At 44.6% G+C, this 19,407-nt stretch overlaps 1 protein-coding gene across 2 annotated transcripts in view; it reads left to right on the forward strand.

Moving 5' to 3' along the window:
* The window catches only part of ARMC2 (armadillo repeat containing 2), a 104,419-nt gene that overhangs the window by 83,757 nt on the left and 1,255 nt on the right, over positions 1–19,407 (forward strand). For both annotated transcript variants that reach the window (XM_036024545.1, XM_028510012.2), the window contains 5 exons: positions 6,850–7,168; positions 10,804–10,926; positions 11,254–11,367; positions 13,529–13,661; positions 14,009–14,169. In XM_036024545.1, coding sequence (XP_035880438.1) covers positions 6,850–7,168; positions 10,804–10,926; positions 11,254–11,367; positions 13,529–13,661; positions 14,009–14,169 — 850 coding nt within the window. The remainder of the gene's footprint in view (positions 1–6,849; positions 7,169–10,803; positions 10,927–11,253; positions 11,368–13,528; positions 13,662–14,008; positions 14,170–19,407) is intronic.

Raw genomic sequence — 19,407 nt, forward strand, 5'->3', positions numbered from 1 at the left:
CTGATTTATGTCTGCTGACTTAAAGAATGGAACACAGTGAAATTCTAGCATTGCCTTGGTGCTTTGAGTGATAACCACATTCAGAAACATATAGTGGATGCTCAGGAAATGATTGCCAATGGAATGGATAGAGGGATGGAGGTGTCAAGCATAATCTCCTCTGGCTTTTAAATGATTTTTTATTAGATTCTGGGTTTTGAGTCTCCAATGTCTCAGATGCTTGTATGTGGTTCAGCACTCATGCAAACTGTTGACCCACTTTCAGTATCTGGGGTTAATTAGCATTTCTACAGTAGTGCAGTCTGGTAAAATTTATCTGGTCTTCTAGCCTCCTATAAGCTCAATTTATATTGGGGTTTTGATCGAGGGTGGGAAGTTGGGTAAACTTTGTAAATCCCAAATTCTGATTCAGCTCTCAAATCCAGACTGTACAAGAAGTTTTTAACCAAGTTTTATATAGAGTATGGTGATTAATTTAATTTTCTGGTTAAGAGAAGTTTCCAATTTTAAGCACATTTGCAACCCCTTCAATTTCAACCCATTCTTGAAAATCTTTCTAGAATGTTTTTGTTTACTTACAAGTAGTTCTCTACTAAGTGAAGTCCGCTAAACATAGTTTATTCTTTCGGTGACAGCATGAGGTGGTTCCCTCCCCATGGTCAACAGTTTGCAAGTCAGTTATTTTAAGGAACAATAGGTGGGGTGTAGGAGTCGGGGAAGAATATGTTCACTGCGGCTGGCCGTGGGTGGGGAGTAGTAGCGTGAGGTCATCCAGAAGTGGTCGTGTGGGGCCAGACGGTGCATTAGATACTAGCTTTCACTTTTAATAGGCAGTGCATGTTTTGAGCAAGGGGATGATGTAAGAACTGGTTCAAGAAGTGGTGTTAATGTTGATCGCACAGGGAGGAGCCTGTCAAGGGTCTCTGACGAGAGTCTCTGGACAGATTAACTGGAGTGAGCATGGGAAGGGGGTAGTTGGGGGAGATTTTGAAATGACAGAGTGGAGGGAACTTGGTGACTGGTTGGTGAGGGGAGTGAGATAGGAAGGAATCAAAGGTGTCTCGAGGGCCAAGTCTGGCAGATTTCGAAGGTGAGGGTCATTGGGAATGAGGAGATGGGCTAATGGTGTCAGTGAGCCCCTTGAAGCCTCAGTTTCCAGGTCTCAGAGTAGGGGAAATCTCTTTGATTGGCTTTTGGCCAGTCTCTCATATGGAAAGTAATATTTAACAACTCCTACCACTGCTGTTGGGCCAGAGGTGTCCAACCTTTTGGCATCTCTGGGCCACACTGGAAGAAGAAGAGTTGTTTTGGGCCACATATTAAATACATTGCAACATGTAATCACAAAAAAAACTCATAATATTTTAAGTAAATTTACAATTTTGAGTTGGGCTGCATTCGTAGCCATCCTGAGCTGCAAGCAGCTTGCAGGCCACAGGTTGGACTTCCCTAGACCATTCTGCTCAGCCGTGTCCTCTTTGTTTTGTTCCAGTTAAAGTAATTTTACTTACAGCATGAGGAGCTCATTCAGACTGAATGACATGCTTACTCATTAGAGCCAGCATATGTGAAACCAGAGAACATCCCACAGGCTGTAACTGGAACTCACGGCTGAGGTCAGGCTTCTTAGAGCAGGTATACCTGTTTGGGCCCTGATTGGCCATTGCTGTTGCTAGGCCGATTGCATTTAAAGCAAAATTAGAAAGTCAATAGGAACTGGTTATACTAGACTGCCTTCTTTTTTTTTTTAAGATTTTATTTATTTATTCTTAGAGAGAGAAGAAGGGAGGGAGAGAGAGAAAAACATTGAAGGAGAAACATTGATTGGTTGGTTGCCTCCTACACACACCCCAGCCTGGGAGGGGGTGGGGGGAAGGACCGGGCCTGCAACCCAGGCATGTAGGCATGTGCCCTGACTGGGCATGGAACTGGTGACCTTTCTTTCATGCTGCGGAACAACGCCCAACCAGCTGAGCTACACTGGTCAGGGCTAGACTGCCTTTAAAAAAAAAATTCTCTCTCCCGATTCATCTTCATTTTGCTGTTTCTGAGCTGTGGTAGGAATATGCAACTTTGTGTTAAATTTAATAGAAATGCTATAAAAGTGCAGTCTTGATTTATATGTGGTTCTCAGATTTTGTCTAAGAATGAAGGAGAGAATCTGTACCTCAAAAGAGAATTGCATATTGAAAGAGTTTTCTGCTGTGGAATTAGTCTCTGCAAATCAGTGATTTTGGCCTTTGTCCAATTTTTCAAATCTTTAGAGGATTTTAATTAAATGATATTCTGTAGACTCGAGATGAATTGTGGCTGTGGAACAATAATAACCTCTCCATAATACTGTCCCAGTGCGGGTCTGCACCGTGCAGAGGCCACTGACGGCAAGCTGAGGGGGCCGTGCAGCGCCCCCTGCTCAGCCTCCGCTGTTGGGACTCCAGATGAGTCCAGACAAGCGCTGGCTTGGGAATAAGGAAACACCACTTCTGCCAACCTCCTTGGGATTGCTCCTATTTTGGCCTAGTCTGTGCTCCCTTGATTCTTGGGGAATATACTGGAGAAGGGGGAGGGAGGAAGCAAACGTTAGCCAACCCTGGGAAAGAGGACAGAAGCAGCGAGCACAGCAGTTGCTGGAAGTGAGTTGCCGCAGACGGCGCAATCTGCCATCCCCATCCGTGGATCTCGCGTGCCATCCCGCAGTTGGCGTGAACGCTGCCAGCAACCACCCCCTCCTTTTTCCCTCTGAAGGCAGGGAAAGAGGCTTTCTAGCAGTGTTAACTCTTCCTGCCTTAAAGCCTCCCCACATCAGCTGTATCTATCTATCTAGGCCACGTTAGGACTCACAGGCATGTTAAAATGAAAGAATCTTATCAGTGGGAGGGGGCTGAGAAAATTGTTCAAAGAAAAGCAGCACTTACTCTAACTAGATTAGACCACATGTGACAGTGGCTGGAGGTCATTTTTTTGTTTGTTTTTTTGTTTGTTTTTTAAGAATGATGATCTCTAAGATCATCTAAGAATGGAGATCCACTTTTACCTGGAGCCAGGGTCTAAATACTCCTGACTTGTCAACAACAAGAGGTGGAGGCGGTACAGGGCCTCAGGTGCCCGCTGAGTTAGACTGCCAGAAAAAGCAAACACAGGGGAACTTTCTAAGTTACAGAAATGTCTAAGCAGTGTGCTGGACACCTGAAGCTACTATAATGTGGAAGGCCAGCTGTAATTTTTATATATATAGCAATATATGTTTATATATAAGTGTATATATATGGATTAAAAATGATCTAGCATTCTTCAAAAGATGGCAGAGACATTTTAGGAAGTATATTGATTAGTTCCGGTAGTGATTTAGTGAATAGAGTACAACTACTTACAATTCTTTAAGAAGTCCTTTAAAATCGCATGCAGTGCCTTTCCTGCCTCACTTGATATGTTTTGTGGAAGTGAGAGAGGAGCACAATCCTGGGAACAGCATGAAGTTCAAAAATGTTCAACATAAGTACTGTCAAGTGCACGAGGGAAGTTGCTCTCCGACTTCAGGGAGTGGGAACAGCTTTGTTCAGTTTAAAGAACTGGAGTTATCACTTTGAGTCAGTTAATTTATGTATCAGTGCTTGGCACATCGTAAGCCACCATGCGTTAGTTGCTACTACTACTAGTATTATTACAGTTTTCAGGGTAGAAATTTTTTAGAATGTCTTTAATCAGAAATCATATATCACCACTTATGCAAAAAGCTCCTATTCTTCAACTTAGCAAATATAAAATGGAATTTTCCTTTGAGGAGCCTACTTCTCAGAAATATCCCTGTGCTAGTTGGAAAACGGTCTGCTTTTCTGTTGGATACGGCCAGGCTGGAGATATGCTTTCCTTCCAGAGCCCGGGGAGGAGCCTCAGCTGTCCCGAGTTACTTGGAGCAATCGCTGGTTTTACATGAACTGAAATTCAAGTATTGTAATGGAATTGGATGTGCTTGTTTTAGATTTCCGACCCACAGACTTCAGCTTCTTCAGGGAACCCTCTGGTGATCGGGGGCAGAAAAGGTGACCCCAGGCACCAGCAAAGGAACTGTCCTAGGGTATTCTTTCCTCCTGCAAACCCTCCTCCTACCCCCACATATGTGCATTTCACATATTTTCAAAGTTGAACTCAAACCCATTTGTGGTGATGTTGCTGCTCTACCCCCACACACAGACTGACTGTTCATTGAGCATCCTCTTATCTAAACTCTCCTAGGACCACAGGGCCCGTCCCACCTCATTTAATGCTATTAAGAGTTTTTTGATAGTGCATGAAAAAGGTTCAGAACAATGCCTGAATCATTATTCACTACAATTTGTGCTTTGTATGTTTTGCTTCAATCTCAAAATACATTATTTTCCGCATTTTCCCAATGAGTTCATGGAGGCACAGAGAAGCTAAACAAAGTAACAAACATGAACCCGGACTGCCTGGCCCTCAAGCTGGGAGTCATAATCCCCTTTGGTGTCCGGCTTCCTCCTCAGTCTTGTCTTCTCAAGTAGGTTAGAGGCTCTTCAGAGCGCCTTGTCTCGAACTTGCTTACGTGTGTTGTCAAACAAAGAGTCTGGAAGCTTTGGCAAGGAATAAATGATGAGGATTTATTAAAGGGTCTTGGAGTTTGCAAACTGGGAACACAGCTAGGCAAAACCTGTGAGTGTTCCAAAGAAGAAGGAAAGTGTCCCAAGTAAAAAGTGTATTCTTAGGAAAAATCAGTCCTACATTGTGAGCCCTAGGATTGGTCCAGGATGATTATCATCAGACGGTTATCAGTCTGGATGATGGATGCCCAGTGGCCTAGATGTGTGAGTCTTCCAGGGGACATTTGAAGGTAATCTGGAGATTTTGATTATATATAATCTCCAGAATATGTGTGTGTGTGTATGTGTGTATTCATTCTCCCGACATACACGTAGACACAGGACTGGAAAGATTTTAAAAGTTTAAGTTCCCAGGCTACTTAGAACAAGAATGAAGTCAACCTTCATGATGTTAATAATTTTATCATCTTAGATACAGTGACTCCATTTTATGTATTCCATATCTTTACTCTTTCCTCAGAATACATTCCCCCAAGGCCCCACATTCAAGAGTTCTGTAAGGACCAGCTCCAGCCCTCCCTGGGTGGGGGTTCCCCAGGTGGGGTCTCTCCCAACCGGACTGCTGCCGCAGTTGGCTGCACGCTGAGCTGAGTGGGGTTCTTCCCAGGGAGCTCTGTCCGGGACCAGCTGCCATTCTCGCCACCGTGTCAGACTCCCAGCCTCCATCCTTTCCTAATGTTGGCAAATAGTTTCCAGCTGCACAAGCAGCAGCCCGTTGCTTTGCAGCCAGGGCCAGGAAAAACTTTTTTTAAAAAACAAGCAGGAACAAGTTGGAATTGGCAAACCCCAAAGTCTTATACTTTGTCCTAGATCTTCCTTGTCTCTTGCCACACACCACCTCTGCGCTGCTCCTACCCCCCGGGGTCCCACCTGAACCTGGCTCCTCGAGAAAACAGGCCCAGCCCTTTGCCTTTTGTCCCTTTTTCTGAAGGCTGCCGGTAATTACCAACCTGATAAACAAAGGTTTTTTGGAATCCCTCCCGGTGCCATATTTGCATTTCAAAAGGAGATAATTCCATAACTGTTCTGAAAGAAGGCAAGTTCAAGGAGGAGATTATTAAAGGACAAACCTGTGGAAAGTAGGGCATGGGTGTAGAAAGGACTCCAGGCCGGGGTAATCCTAGGTTCAAATCCTGACTCCACCCTTGCCGGCTGTGTGACCCAGCACTTTTCCAAACCTGTTCCTTTCTTTAAAATAGCACAGCACCAGCCACAGTAAGTGTTAGCACCCAAGCCGGTTGTAGCCAGGCTTAAGTTTTCCTTTAAAGTTTCTCCCTCCCAGGACTTCTTCGCCCACTGCTTGTAAGGCCTGCTGTGCTCACATGTCTGTCGTTGAATTAAGAACATAGTTGTTTTTGTGTCTGGTTTGGTTGTAAAATGTTCACACTTTAGAGATTTTAGGAACATTTACTTATTGGTTGTGAAATATATCATATATACAGAAAAGTTCATGGCACACATATGTACCAGGTAGCAAATAGTTATAAAGGTGTCACGCGTGTACCCAGGTCAAGAAAGACAAGCACAGTTCCACATTAAAGTGCTGTACAGACACCAGGCAGTAGTTCTCAATGGGGGGGGGGATTGTCCCAAGGGGTCATTTAAACATGTTTGGCTGTGGCGTCTGGGCAGCTGCTACTGGCACCTAGCACAAGAGGCCAGGAATGCTGTTGAACGCAAGGTGCCCATGTCCCCAGCAAAGAGTTATCCAGCCCCTAACATCAGTGGGGCCCAGGCCGAGAAACCCTGCTGTCAAAACAATCTGACTAGCCATTATCTATTGCCTGGTGTCTAGAAACACAGTGCTTCCGCAAGAGGTGGACTTGCAGGAAAAGATTCTGATGCTCTAGAAACCTGTTAGCATGAAAGCTTAGATTTGTGTAATACATTATTCTTCATATCGATATCCCACTCCATTAGTTGATCTCCGGAAAAAAAACAAAACAAAAAAAAACAAAAACAGAAAATGCTGGCCAGAATTTCAGATGAAGGATCTGAAGTTAATAGACCTTCTAACGGCATCAATCAGTTTGTCTCCTTTCAGTGCTGCCAAACGCTCTAGTGCCTCTGCCGATCTGCCCCAGCCTTGGGAATCAAATCCCGTACAAGTTAGTTGAAGCCAGACATGTTCCAATGTTACTATTAATTAAATCATGAATAAATACGGCGCTCTTTCCAACAATTTGTCCCAGCCGCTGTGCAATTGTAACTCGTCGTCTCCCATTTATTTCAGGACTTAGTCGTTCGTATTGTTTTCATTCTTGGCAACCTGACAGCGAAAAATAACCAGGCTCGTGAACAGTTTTTCAAAGAGGAAGGGAGCATCCCCACTCTGCTGTCATTATTCCGCACGTTTTACACACTGGATCTGCATCCCAGGAGGCGAGCTGGTGAAGGAGATGTGCAGCCCGAGGCACAGAAACCACAGGCCCAGGTGGAGGATGTGCTCATCAAGCTGACCCGCGTGCTCGCCAACTTGGCCATCCACCCGGGCATTGGGCAGGCCATGGCTGCCAACCCATATATAGTGGGCCTGCTCCTCGTCACTCTGGGTAAGACCCTCGGCCCAGTGGGCTGCAGTGGATGCAGGCGGCAGCTGCGCCCTGCAGCCAGGGGCAGTGCTGAGGTTGGGTGTGCTGAGGGATTTATTAGTACAATCGGCTCACTTTAATGAGACGCCTCAGCCCTATGAAAGAACATCCCTCCTCTGTTCAGAACTGCCTCAAAAGTAATCCAGATTTCTAAAAAATGAACACATAGCAATATTATTACTAGAATCCATTGAATTGTATGTACACTTTAAGAGAGTGAATATTGTGATATGTGAATTATATTGTAATATTTAAAAAATATAGTGATAAGTTACCAGAAATCAGCCAACATAACCACAAAGAGTTTAAAATCCCCAATTTTTCCATGGTTAGTCCATGTATTAAAGTGTATTTAATCTTTTTACTTTTTTAAATTTTTATTTTTTAATATATTTTATTGATTATGATATTACAGTTGTCCCATTTCCCCCCTTCATGCCCCTCCACCATGCATACTCTCTCCCACCCACATCCCCCCCTTTAGTTCATGTCCATGTGTCATACTTATAAGTTCTTTAGCTTCTACATTTCTCATACTATTCTTACCCTCCCCCTATTTTCAACCTACAGTCTATGCTACTTATTCTCTGTACCTTTTCCCCCTCTCTCCTCCTCCCACTCCCCTGTTGATAACCCTCCATGTGATCTCCATTTCTATGGTTCTGTTCCTGTTCTAGTTGTTTGCTTAGTTTCTTTTGGTTTTGCTTTAGGTGTGGTTGTTAATAATTGTGAGTTTGCTGTCCTTTTACTATACATGTTTTTTTAAATCTTCTTTTCTTAGATAAGTCCCTTTGACATTTCATAAAATAAGGGCTTGGTGATGATGAACTCCTTTAACTTGACCTTATCTGAGAAGCACTTTATCTGCCCTTCCATTCTAAATGAAAGCTTTGCTGGATAGAGCAATCTGGGATGTAGGCCCTTGTCTTTCATGACCTGGAACACTTCTTTCCAGCCCCTTCTTGCCTGCAAAGCCTCTTTTAAGAAATCAGCTGACAGTCTGATGGGAACTCCTTTGTAGGTGACTGTCCCCTTGTCTCTTGCTGCTTCTAGGATTCTCTCCTTCCTTTTTAGCTTGGCTAATGTAATTATGATGTGCCTTGGTGTGTTTCTTCTTGGGTCCAACTTCTTTGGGACTCTCTGAGCTTCCTGGACTTCCTGGAAGTCTATTTCCTTTGTCAGAATGGGGAAATTCTCCTTCATTATTTGTTCAAATACGTTTTCAATCTGTTGCTTTTCCTCTTCCCCTTTTGGTACCCCTATAATTTGGATGTTGGAACATTTCAAGATGCCTGGAGGTTCCTAAGCTTCTCCTCATTTTTTTGAATTCTTATTTCTCCATTCTTTCCTGTTTGGTTGTTTCTTTCTTCCTTCTGGTCCACTCTATTGTTTTGAGTCCCAGTTGTCTTCCCATCACTATTGGTTCCCTGTGCATTTTTCTTCATATCTATTATCGTACCCTGCATTTGTTCATCTAATTTGCGACCAAAATCAACCAATTCTGTGAGCTTCCTGATCACCATTGTTTTGAACTGTGCATCTGATAGGTTGGCTCTCTCTCTCGGTCACTTAAAAGGATGAGTTCTGGGGCATTGATTTGTTCTTCTGTTTGAGCCATCTCTCTTTTTATTTTTTGGTCTGGTCGCTCCTGTTATGGTGAGAGGTGGATCCTTAGGTGTTCACCAGGGCTGGGCACCTCAGTTGCTAGATTGTGACATTGTATGTGGGGACGGGTGTGGGGGCGGGAGGGAACAATGGCGGTAGCTCCGTTCTCCTGGGACCTCAGTCCCTTCTCTGGAATCCTGGGTTGCACGCTCTGCCCTGCTCCACAATCGCTGCCTCACTGGGTCTGCCAGCTGCCACTTGCATACTCAGGGTCCACCTGCTGCGATCTTGCACCTTAACCAAGCAAGGGCCCAAGGTATGTGCTGGTGCTGAGGTGGCTCCCTCCCAGGCTCGGGACAGTTACGAGGGGGCGGGGGATGCAGGGTCAGAGGTGAGAGGCAGATGCTCATTCAATTTGCCATAACTAGTTCAGTGTTACCAGTATGAATTTTCCTCTGACTGCCAGACCATGCATCCAACTGCCTTACTCCTCACCCAGTGTGGGCACTTCAGAAGCAACTCATGACCTTTCTCCCAACTGGAGCCTCTTCTCATGACCTTGAATCAGAGAATGTGATCACTGTTTGTCCAATAATGTAATCTAGAGACCCAGGAATCATGCTGGGTGATTCCTCCTTCTTATCCCCCAATCCAGCCTTCACCACATACTGTCCATTTTTCTCCCCAAATAGTTTTTCCCAAATAGTTTTTCAGTCCATCCACCTGCTCCATCTCCACCATCACTGAAGCCTAAGCTACATTATTTGCCACCTGAATACCACAGGAGGCTCCTCACTGGCATCCTCACATCTGCTCTTCTCTGCACTGTGGCCAGACAAGTCTGGAGGCTGAGCGGAAAGCAGAGACAGAATTACTGAAGGTCCTGCGTGTAAGCTAAAGGGTTCCTTCTTCCTCCCTCCCTCCCTCCTTCCCTTCCTTTCTTCCTTCCTTTCTTCCTTCCTTCCTTCCTTCCTTCACTCACCTATTCTTGTATTCAGCAACTATTTACTGAGCCCCTCTTTGTGTCAGATGCTGCTCAAGGTGCTGGGAAAGCAGCAATGAATAAAACAGACGAATCACCAGTCCTCGTGGAATTCACATTTTTAGGGCTAGAAGACATACATACTTTAAACATACAAGTCAAATGGTCACATGTTCTATGGGGAAAATTGAAGTGGAGTAAGGGGGAGAGAGAGTAATAGGTGCCGCTTCTCATGGGGTGACTACGGAAAGTCTGTCCAACCAGGTGTCATCTGAGCAACAACCCGAAGCACATGGGGAGCGAGCCAAGCAGATAACCGGAAAAAGAATATATTCCAGACAGAGGGGTTAGCAGGGCAAACATTCCCAGGAAGGGTCATGCTGACAAGTTCAAAAAGAGTACAAAGACCAGTGTGGCTGGCCTTGGGGGCCTGAGGGTTGGAGCACCGAATGAGGCCAGAGAGGTCAGGACCGGGGCAGCCCAGGGACGGCCGGAGAGCCAAGTGAGACCAATGACATTATCCGACTAACTTTTGAAGGCTCACCATGCTGAGATGGACTCGGGAGGGAAGAGGTGGATGAAGAGAAACTAGTGAGGGGACGGGACAGATGGTAGCAGAGTAGGTGGGAAGCGACCAGATGCTGCGTGTTTAGGGGCTGGGCAAGCCAGAGAGCATTAGAGACGGGTGGGCTCACTGGTGTGTTTAGCACCTCTGCTTTACTACAGACCCAGGGCCAAGATCAGCCCTATGTTTCCAGAGCCCCTGGCTGTGAGGATGGAGCTCAGAGTGTTCTAAGCCCTGGGCAGAAGGGGTCCCCTGCATTTGATGCACTTCCTGCAGGAAGAGTCCTGGAAATAAAGCAGCAAACAGCAAGGGCAGGCACTGCCCTTGACCAGACCTTGCCCAGGACAGCAGCTCACCCCTGCCACAGCTGGGATTGTTGCTGCAGTTAGGATGGCCTTGCTTCTAGCCCTTCCGTGAGTCCGTGACACCCTTCCTTTGTTTCAGAATACAAGTCAATCGATGATTGTGAGGAGCTGGTGATCAATACGACAGTAACAATCAACAACTTATCTTACTACCAAGTGAAGAATTCCGTAATTCAAAACAAAAAGCTACATATTGCTGAATGTAAGGTTTAGAGTTGGGTTTGGGTAGATGCATGTCCAGTTAAGGTTTTGGTTTTATTAACTAAACATAGTACTAGAAGCATTCATATTTTCTGATTTCCTGGAAAAAATCTAAGAGCCTGATTTGGTTCTGAAAAATTAGAATATGGGGAAAGCTTGGCTTCTTAGTTCTTACTGAAGTCCCCTGAAGTTTGTATTTTGTTATCATTTTTAATTTTTGAATTAGCAGTATTAGTATTTATTTAACTGATGGTATTGGTTTCTAATAGCCTTAAAATCAAAGCTTCAATTCACTGATTCCCCGCCCCCCTCCGGTCACCCAACCCAGTGCTTTTAAAGCTTCTCATGAGTAATAACATGGATGGAATCCTGGAGGCTGTACGTGTTTTTGGAAATCTCTCCCAGGACCATGACATCTGCGATTTCATTGTGGAGAAGAATGGTGAGTGAATGACACTTACATTCATAAACATGCACTTCTTGCCAATAAACACGAAGCGGTCTCGGAGCTTGGGTCATGACAATGTGACACTTGTTTCCGCTTTGGGATGAGTAAGTGCCTAACATTCTGTTCCTTCCGTACGTAAGGCTGTCAGCAGAGGATGCCAAGACGGACTCGGCAGTGTTCTCCGTGTTCCCACTCCCTCGTGAGCAGTCTTCTGAGTTCCAAGATGGGGCGGGGGGGGGGGGCGGTGAGGGGAGAGACAGACAGACAGACAGACAGACAAGGACAAGTTATCCATACTCTCATTTCTACCCATGGGAACGGACTCAAGAGACATGCTACTTCATGTACTAGAATGTTCATTACTGTACTGCTTGTAATAGCAAAAAAGTGGAAACAACTTAAAAACCCATCAACAGGCAAGAGGATAAATACATTGTGGTATATTCATGCCACAATATGTTCTGCACACAGCAATGAAAGTAAATGAACTAGAGGTTCATGGTTCAAACTCAAACACTTATAATCTAGGAGCAGAAATGTTAGTGATAGGGGCATATACACAGAATGATGCCCTTAAGGTAAGTTTTAAAATATGCAAAACAGTCTTGGGTACTGTCTGTGTAATGCACTCATGCAGTCATGTTGTAAGGTATAAATAGTATTTGCAATTGACAAACTCCACATTTAAGACAGAAGTTATCTTTGGAGGGAAAGGAATGCCCAGATATAAAATTAGATATGTAATGTCTTATTTCTTAAACTGGGTGGCAGGTACACAAGAGTTTTATAGTAACCACCCTTGATATGTCTCAAATATTTCATGTAAGAATAATAACTAAAAATATGTTGATGTAAGAAATGTCCAAACCTACAGAGGAGGCTTACAAGTTTATTTGGGCCAAACTGATGGCATACACTGGGGAACAAGATCTCAAATGCTCCTAAGAATATCAGTTTTGCAGTTCTTCTTCCGCATTTGAAATTAAGGAGGGAATGTAAGAAGAATTACATGAGGGTGGGAGAAGGCAAGGTGGGGTTAGGGTTGCAGGATTCTGAGCTTTCTTAAGAACGTTGCCCCTTTGAGAGGTATTACTTCTGGCATCGCCGAGGTGTGTTGACCTAGATGCACAAGAACAACAGACAGGGCTTGTTTTCATGAAGAAGGTCTAGAGCTGGGGTGTGACCACCCACCATGGCCCACCCAGTTAGGAATTTACGATTTATTACAGCACCCCTTTTTTGTCCACAAATACCTAATCATCCATGTTCATGATCAAACATTTAGATAATACAGAGAGAAAAAAACAAAGCAGCATCACACCATCGCCCATCATCTCCCTACCTCAGAAATAACTTCACATTTTGGTGTACATTCTCTAGACTCTTAAAAATACATATATGTGATGCAGCCTTTGCCACGCTGTCGAATCCATCAACAGGGCCAAGGTCAGAACGGGGTGGCTACCCTTCAGGTGTGCAGGAAAACGGGAGGAGGCAGAGCACAGGGCTATCCCTTCTCCCACAACTCTTTGCCCAGCCCCTGATCCGGGATTGAAAACAAGACAGAGTTCTATTTCCTAGGAGTCGGGGAAACTGGTTCCCAGAGGCAGGGAGCCTGTCCCCACTGAGATGCCCCCTACCCAGGAAGTCCTGCCTTGCCACAGGCCCGTTTCCAGTGTTCTGACCGAGACTTCTGTGGCCCTGGAAGACTTCAGGGAAGATCTCATCAGGAGCCCTCCCCCAGGGCTGTGTATGTAGATAAAATTGCTGCTGGAGGTTCTGAAAGGCCCTTGGGATGTTAGAAATGAACATCACCTGTGTGACTGGACGTCCATTGTTTCCTCCTTTCCACCAGCAGGGACTCCACCACTGTCCTGGAGAGGGAGCTGCTTTCTGGGTCAGATACAGCAATATCTGGGGACAGGGACCTGGAGGGTGGGTATTGGGTTCTGGATGTGGTGGGTGCTGGGGAACCCACTGCAGGGCAGTGGGTAATGCCTTACTTAAGGAGGATAGGTTAAATCCCCTAGTAGGGACTTCCGTTTTGCAAGCCACTCCCCATTTCCCCTTTGCCCTTTCCCCTTCAATAAAGGGGCATAAGGTACAGCTGAGAACCCGAGCTTTAGTGGTCTGCGTCTGTTCTCTACCCTCCCAGTACACAAGTTCATGATTGCGCTGCTGGATGCTGGGCATCAGGATATTTGCTTTTCTGCCTGTGGCGTTCTCCTAAATCTCACTGTGGATAAGGACAAGCGTGTCATCCTAAAAGAAGGAGGCGGCATTAAAAAGTAAGTTTCAAGGTGTGGTGTTCCAACTCTCAGGATTTGGAGGACACAGTTTTCCAGGGAGTTTAGGCCCCTCTCGCCATTCCTCCAGGTAGAAGTGTTTGAACATCTGGAAGAGCCAAGTTAGGACTGAAAAGGGGACTTAGATTCCACTGCACTTAAAATATCTCAGAAGTAGATTACTGCCACTTTGTAGCTATTTCAATTTGCAGATATGAACATATTTTAAATAATCACTAAATTACACACAATACATATTAAATATTACTGATAATCATTATTGTGCTAAAATATAAACGTTAAAGAGATTCTGACCTAATACCTTGTTAACTTGACTTTTATTAACTCAGGTTAGTAGAGTGTCTAAGAGATTTTGGTCCTACTGATTGGCAGCTGGCCTGCTTGGTCTGCAAAACATTATGGAACTTCAGTGAAAATATGACTAATGCTTCGTCGTGTTTTGGAGATGAAGACACCAACACACTCCTAGTCTTGCTGTCATCATTTCTGGGTAAGCCTCTTCACTGTGACTCTGTGATTGCAGTGAAATTAAAAAAAAAGAATTCTGTGCCCTGTATGGAAAAGGTTGGTATGTATTTGGGTGGCTACAGTTCTTTAAGCATCTATGATAATCTACAAATATTATTATAATTCAGAAATATCTGCAAGAGGCTGAATGTTATTTACAATGGGGCACAAAGACTTTCAATTCATTGGGCACTGTCATGATTTCTTCTGTGGCTTTTTCTTCTTTTTTTGCATTTTTAATAGAGTGCAAAATGCTGTCGTTTAAAAGTATACAGATGTTGTAATTGAGAAAAGATGACTATAGGCTACTCTGAATTAAGCCATGCATTTAAGTGAATCTATACATTGTAATTAGCAGTTGTGCTAATTATCAGCTGAACACCCTGAGCTTTACTGGTCTGCTTTTGTTTAGGATCTATGAAACTATTTGACATTATAGTGGGGTCCATACCTTGGAAGGTGGGAAATCATTGATACACAGCAAAGGAAAGAAGATAGCTTCTTCCATTTTTAAGATTTCCATTTTCAGGATAATTGTTCACATACTGGGTTAAGTCTAACCACAGTGATTGGGGGCGGGGAATGAGTGTGTTCAATAATCCTTTTCCCCAAATGGAATATCTTCCATTTCCCAGCCACCGTTTTGGAATAGCCAGGGCTTGTGGAAAGGTGCCGTTTGCTCGGCTGCTGGGGTTTAGGTGGTGTCGTTTGATAAAATAATCTCTCAGAACCTGTCTCCTCATCTCTAAAGCGGGGACCTGATCATCCCTGCCCTGCCATAGGGAATCATCTTGAGGATCAAACAAACCTCCTGAGAGCACAATGGAATGACCAAGTCAGTTCTGAGTTTAAGTCCTTGTGTTAGCCTTTACCAGACAGGTTGTAACCTGCCTCAATGTGTGTTTCCTCATCTCTGAGATGGGGGCGATTGACGTCTGCTCTGCCGACTGGTTAAACGAGCCGACGCGTGGAGCAGAGCTTGCTACGGTGCCTGACTCACAGCAAGCCCTCAAAACATGGCTGTACAGTGCTTCGTAGATCCCAGGGGTAATAACATGTTGTTAAACAGGAACTCAGAAGTAGAAGGCTTGCTAGGTTGGTGTGAAATTTGCTTTTTCCAGATCAATATAATTTTATGTAAGAGTAAGAAAAAGAAGCGTGATTTTTAATCATTGAGGTTCACACACTTGACTTGATTCAGTGCTCTGCTGCAGCAGAACATTGGAATCAGCTGCCAATTTAGGAAAACCACAGGTATTCTGGCCCCACCCCCAGGAATTCTGATTCACAAGCTCTGGGTGAGGTCGATAATCTGTGTTTTTAAGAAGCTGCACAGGTGAGTCTGTTATGCGGCCAGGATTGAGAAGAACCCATGCCCTGGTTGAGGAAGCGAGCTTAGGAAAGGGTGCACAGAGACGAAGGAAGCCAGGAAACCAGCATATTGTTCAGAGCCTGCCAGTGAGGACCTGGGAGGTCATTGCAGAAGGAACCAGAGTCCCGGAGTGGCCCCGTCTATATAGCAGGCATCTCCACCCTGCTGGAGACCCAGCTCTGCTCTGTCTCTGCTCTGTGGAAATTATCCTTTCTCCCCCTTGTCCTCTCTAGGCTCCTGCTTGGTCATAGCTTCAACTGCCTCGAGGCTTCCTTTAGTATGCAACAAGTTTCCTATGTTGTTGGTGCACCTTTCTGTCTCTCCCTTGGGGAGAAGGTCTGATTGGGTCCAAGAGTCACTCTCCTGGGCTGTAGGGCTTTCGTGCCGTAGGCAGCAGCTGCCTCCCCGACAGGCTATCTGTGACTTCTTTTGGAACCAAAGTCTGGGGCAATCCACCGTAACAAATGAGGATGGTGGAGCCATGGGGCACAAGGACAGCTGAGAAGGGAACATGGGCATGGCCAGCTTCTCAGCAGGGGCAGCACTCCCAGCAGGCTTTGCATGGCAGTGAGCCTACTGCCTACTATGGCCCACGCTCAGCCTCCCACTAAAGGCTTCTGCGTGTGCTTCCCCAGTCTCTGCAGCTTTACCATGCATATCCCTGACCTGCCTAGCCAGATGCTGTCTGTCCTTGCAGGCCCTTCTTATAGAGCTTTCCAAGGCCCCTGTCTCATCATAGGGATCTGTACTTATATAGCAATTAATTATGAACTATGTGACTTCTGTATTATTGTTTTGCATCTTTTATTTCCCTTCTCCAGATGAACCACTTTAAAGAAAGGATATTGTCTCACGCAAAGCAGGTTCTTGATAGATGCTGTGGACTGACTCACATTAGTGGTGCCTCTGTTTTAATAGTGCTATCTACTTATAAAAGCATGTTCATTTTAACCTCATAGGATCTCTCTGAGGTCATCAGCTAGATGACAGACAAGGGAAGTAGATCTAAGGGGGTTAAGTGTTTTGCCCTCTTTGTCCTAGTGTAGCAAAGCCAGGACCTTCCATCAGAAAATAAACTTCTAGCCCTGAGTTTTTCTGTCCCATTACATTGTACACCCTTACCCCACCCCATGAAAGGGGGCTGCAATATGCATAACCAAAACAAACACAGTCGGCCAGGGAGCCAAGTCCCAGCACAGTGTCAGGATTTCTCATGTGATCACAAGCCCCTCCTTATGACCCATGAGGACTGGGCTGCTTCCTGGCTCTTGTCTCTGCAGTGTGGGCCTCAGACCCTTACTCCGGATGGGGTTGTAGCCGGCTCTGGCCAGCTGGGCAGCTGCAAGTAAAATGGGCATGTGTTTGAGAGTGTATTTGAATTTCAGTTCTTTTACAAAGGTAGCTAAAAATCAGGCCATTTTGAAACACGGGATGAGTTGTTAAATAACAGTCTCGTGTTGAAGTGTGAGCACTGATTTTAGAAATAATGACAAGGCAATTTATGAAGTAATATAAGTTACTCGACTTTCCTTTGATGGGCGACTGGGGGTAAAATAAAAGGATGGAGTTATGGTCTGCACCATGGTTGGGATGCTGGGATGTTGACTGACTCTTTGGAAAGTGGTTTAAAAAGAATGTTTCCTAAAAGGAGTGTATTTCAGTGACTTCTAAACTCATTAGCAGTGTGTTTCTCGAGGAGTTTTTACATAGTATGCCCTAGTACATTAGTCTACCAGGAGCTTCCCTCAGGGGAGCTGGCAACTGGTGATCAGTGCATGCAGTTTATTATTGCGAATGTAAACTACACTAGGTTTTTGTATGTTCACTATAAGGTATGTGGATCTTAGCATCTGGGTTTCATGACAAGGGGAAGAGAGGGACCCAGCCTTCAAGTCAGAGGATTGTGGGGTCTAGCCTGTGCCAAAAGGTCAACAGGTGCTTCCGCAACAAGTGAGGACTGGGCCTTATAAGAAAAGAGGGCAATCCTAGACTCTTCAAGTAGCTGCTGAGCAGCAAGCTAGGAAACAGTGCGGTGAGTAGGAGAAGCTTTTATTGAGCCTGTAGGACATAAACTATAATGGAGATTGTGTTATAATGGTCACCGACAACTCTGTCATTCTGAGTCCTTTAATTCTTTCTGATAGATTGACTAAAATGCTAACATTTGGAAGTGTGCTATGCACAAAGAACACTTAGGAATGATTGATTTTCTAAATCAGTGCTTTCCACAATGTGACCAGTATCTTTAAAAAATGAAGTAGGCCCCGGCTGGCATAGCTCAGTGGATTGAGCGCGGGCTGCGAACCAAAGTGTCGCAGGTTCGATTCCTAGCCAGGGTACATGCCTGGGTTGCAGGCCATGACCCCCAGCAACCGCACATTGATGTTTCTCTCTCTCTCTCTCTCCCTCTCTCTCCCTCCCTTCCCTCTCTAAAAATAAATAAATAAATAAATAAATAAAATCTTTAAAATAGCTTTCAACATTTAAAAAAAAGAAAATTAAGTTGTAAAGAAATAAAATAGTTAGAATTTAAAAAAATGAAGTAGCAAGGAGAAAATATCAGAATCTGTAACATGTAGTAAAGTTAAGTATTCTATTATAAAACATTTGTTTACCTGTATAGAACTATGTAGTTATAATCCAATATGTATATCTTAGGTCATAGTCGAAAAAGCTTGAAAATCATAGATCAAAATTTTTCATGCCTTCATCTCTGTCACTCTTCTCCATACAAGTTCCAAATTTTAATATCTAGTGGAATACAGCATTTAGAAAATGCATTTGCTCCTGGCTGGTGTAGCTTAGTGGATTGGGTATGGTCCTGTGAACCAGAGGGTCACCAGTTCAATTCCCAGTTGGGGCACAAGCCTGGATTGAGGGCCAGGTCCCCAGTGGGGGTGCACAAGATGCAACCACACATTGATGTTTCTCTCCCTCTCTCCCGCCCTTCCCCTCTGTCTAGAAATAAATAAATAAAAATCTAAAAAAGAAAGAAAGAAAATGTATATGCTATAATTACTTTGAAATTTCAGTCTGTTTTTCTCTTTCCTGTAGCTATTGGCCACTTTTATTATCTTGTCTAACCCAGTTTAGAATTAATAGGGTCCAAGTATCTATTAACTAATTATAGTCTGAGCCTCAAGAAAAGTAACATGGTCTTGATATTAGATTTTTTTAAAGCACCAAAATAGAGATTGCTAAAACCACCAACTCCAACCAAAACCCTAGGCAGAGGAGGGGACTGCGAGGTGCCTGTGCAGCCCTCAGCCCTAAGCATCCTGAGAAAGAAGCACAGAAAACAAGGGCATTACAGGATGTTTAGTGCTCAGAAAATCTGGAAAGAATGAGCAGGAAGATCTAGAAATCTGAAACCACTGAGTCTCACAGATGCCTCTTGTCCAGAAGTAGCCCAATGGGAAGGGCTGTGGAGGCATGAAACTATCAGCACTCTCCTTCCGAGGGCCTGCTTATTTTGTGGGGGTGGGGGGGGAGATCCAGGTGTGCCTACCAGGTCCCCCTGGATCACCTTGCTGAAGTGTTTGTGTGCCCAGAATTTATCTCGGAGCTGCATAGTTGTGCACTAGGTTGTGAGCAGAAGAGGGGAAGGCACAAACTGGGATTCCAGACTGCCTTATCTCATTCCGGGTGGGGACTAACGCCGGCAGTGCCAAAGTACACGGTGCGCAGAAATATTCAGTGTAGAAAATTTGAGGTAAACAGTCATGAGGCAGTTGATATGTAATAGGATTTTAATTGGCCCTATGAAGAAAGTTTTCAGACTATGTAAGCAGCACTATTTGTGGTCATTTTAGGACTTAGTGGTTACCGCTTTAGCAGTCTGCCTCAGCC

This window comes from Phyllostomus discolor, chromosome 4, assembly GCF_004126475.2.
Source record: "Phyllostomus discolor isolate MPI-MPIP mPhyDis1 chromosome 4, mPhyDis1.pri.v3, whole genome shotgun sequence".
Lineage (NCBI taxonomy): Eukaryota > Metazoa > Chordata > Mammalia > Chiroptera > Phyllostomidae > Phyllostomus > Phyllostomus discolor.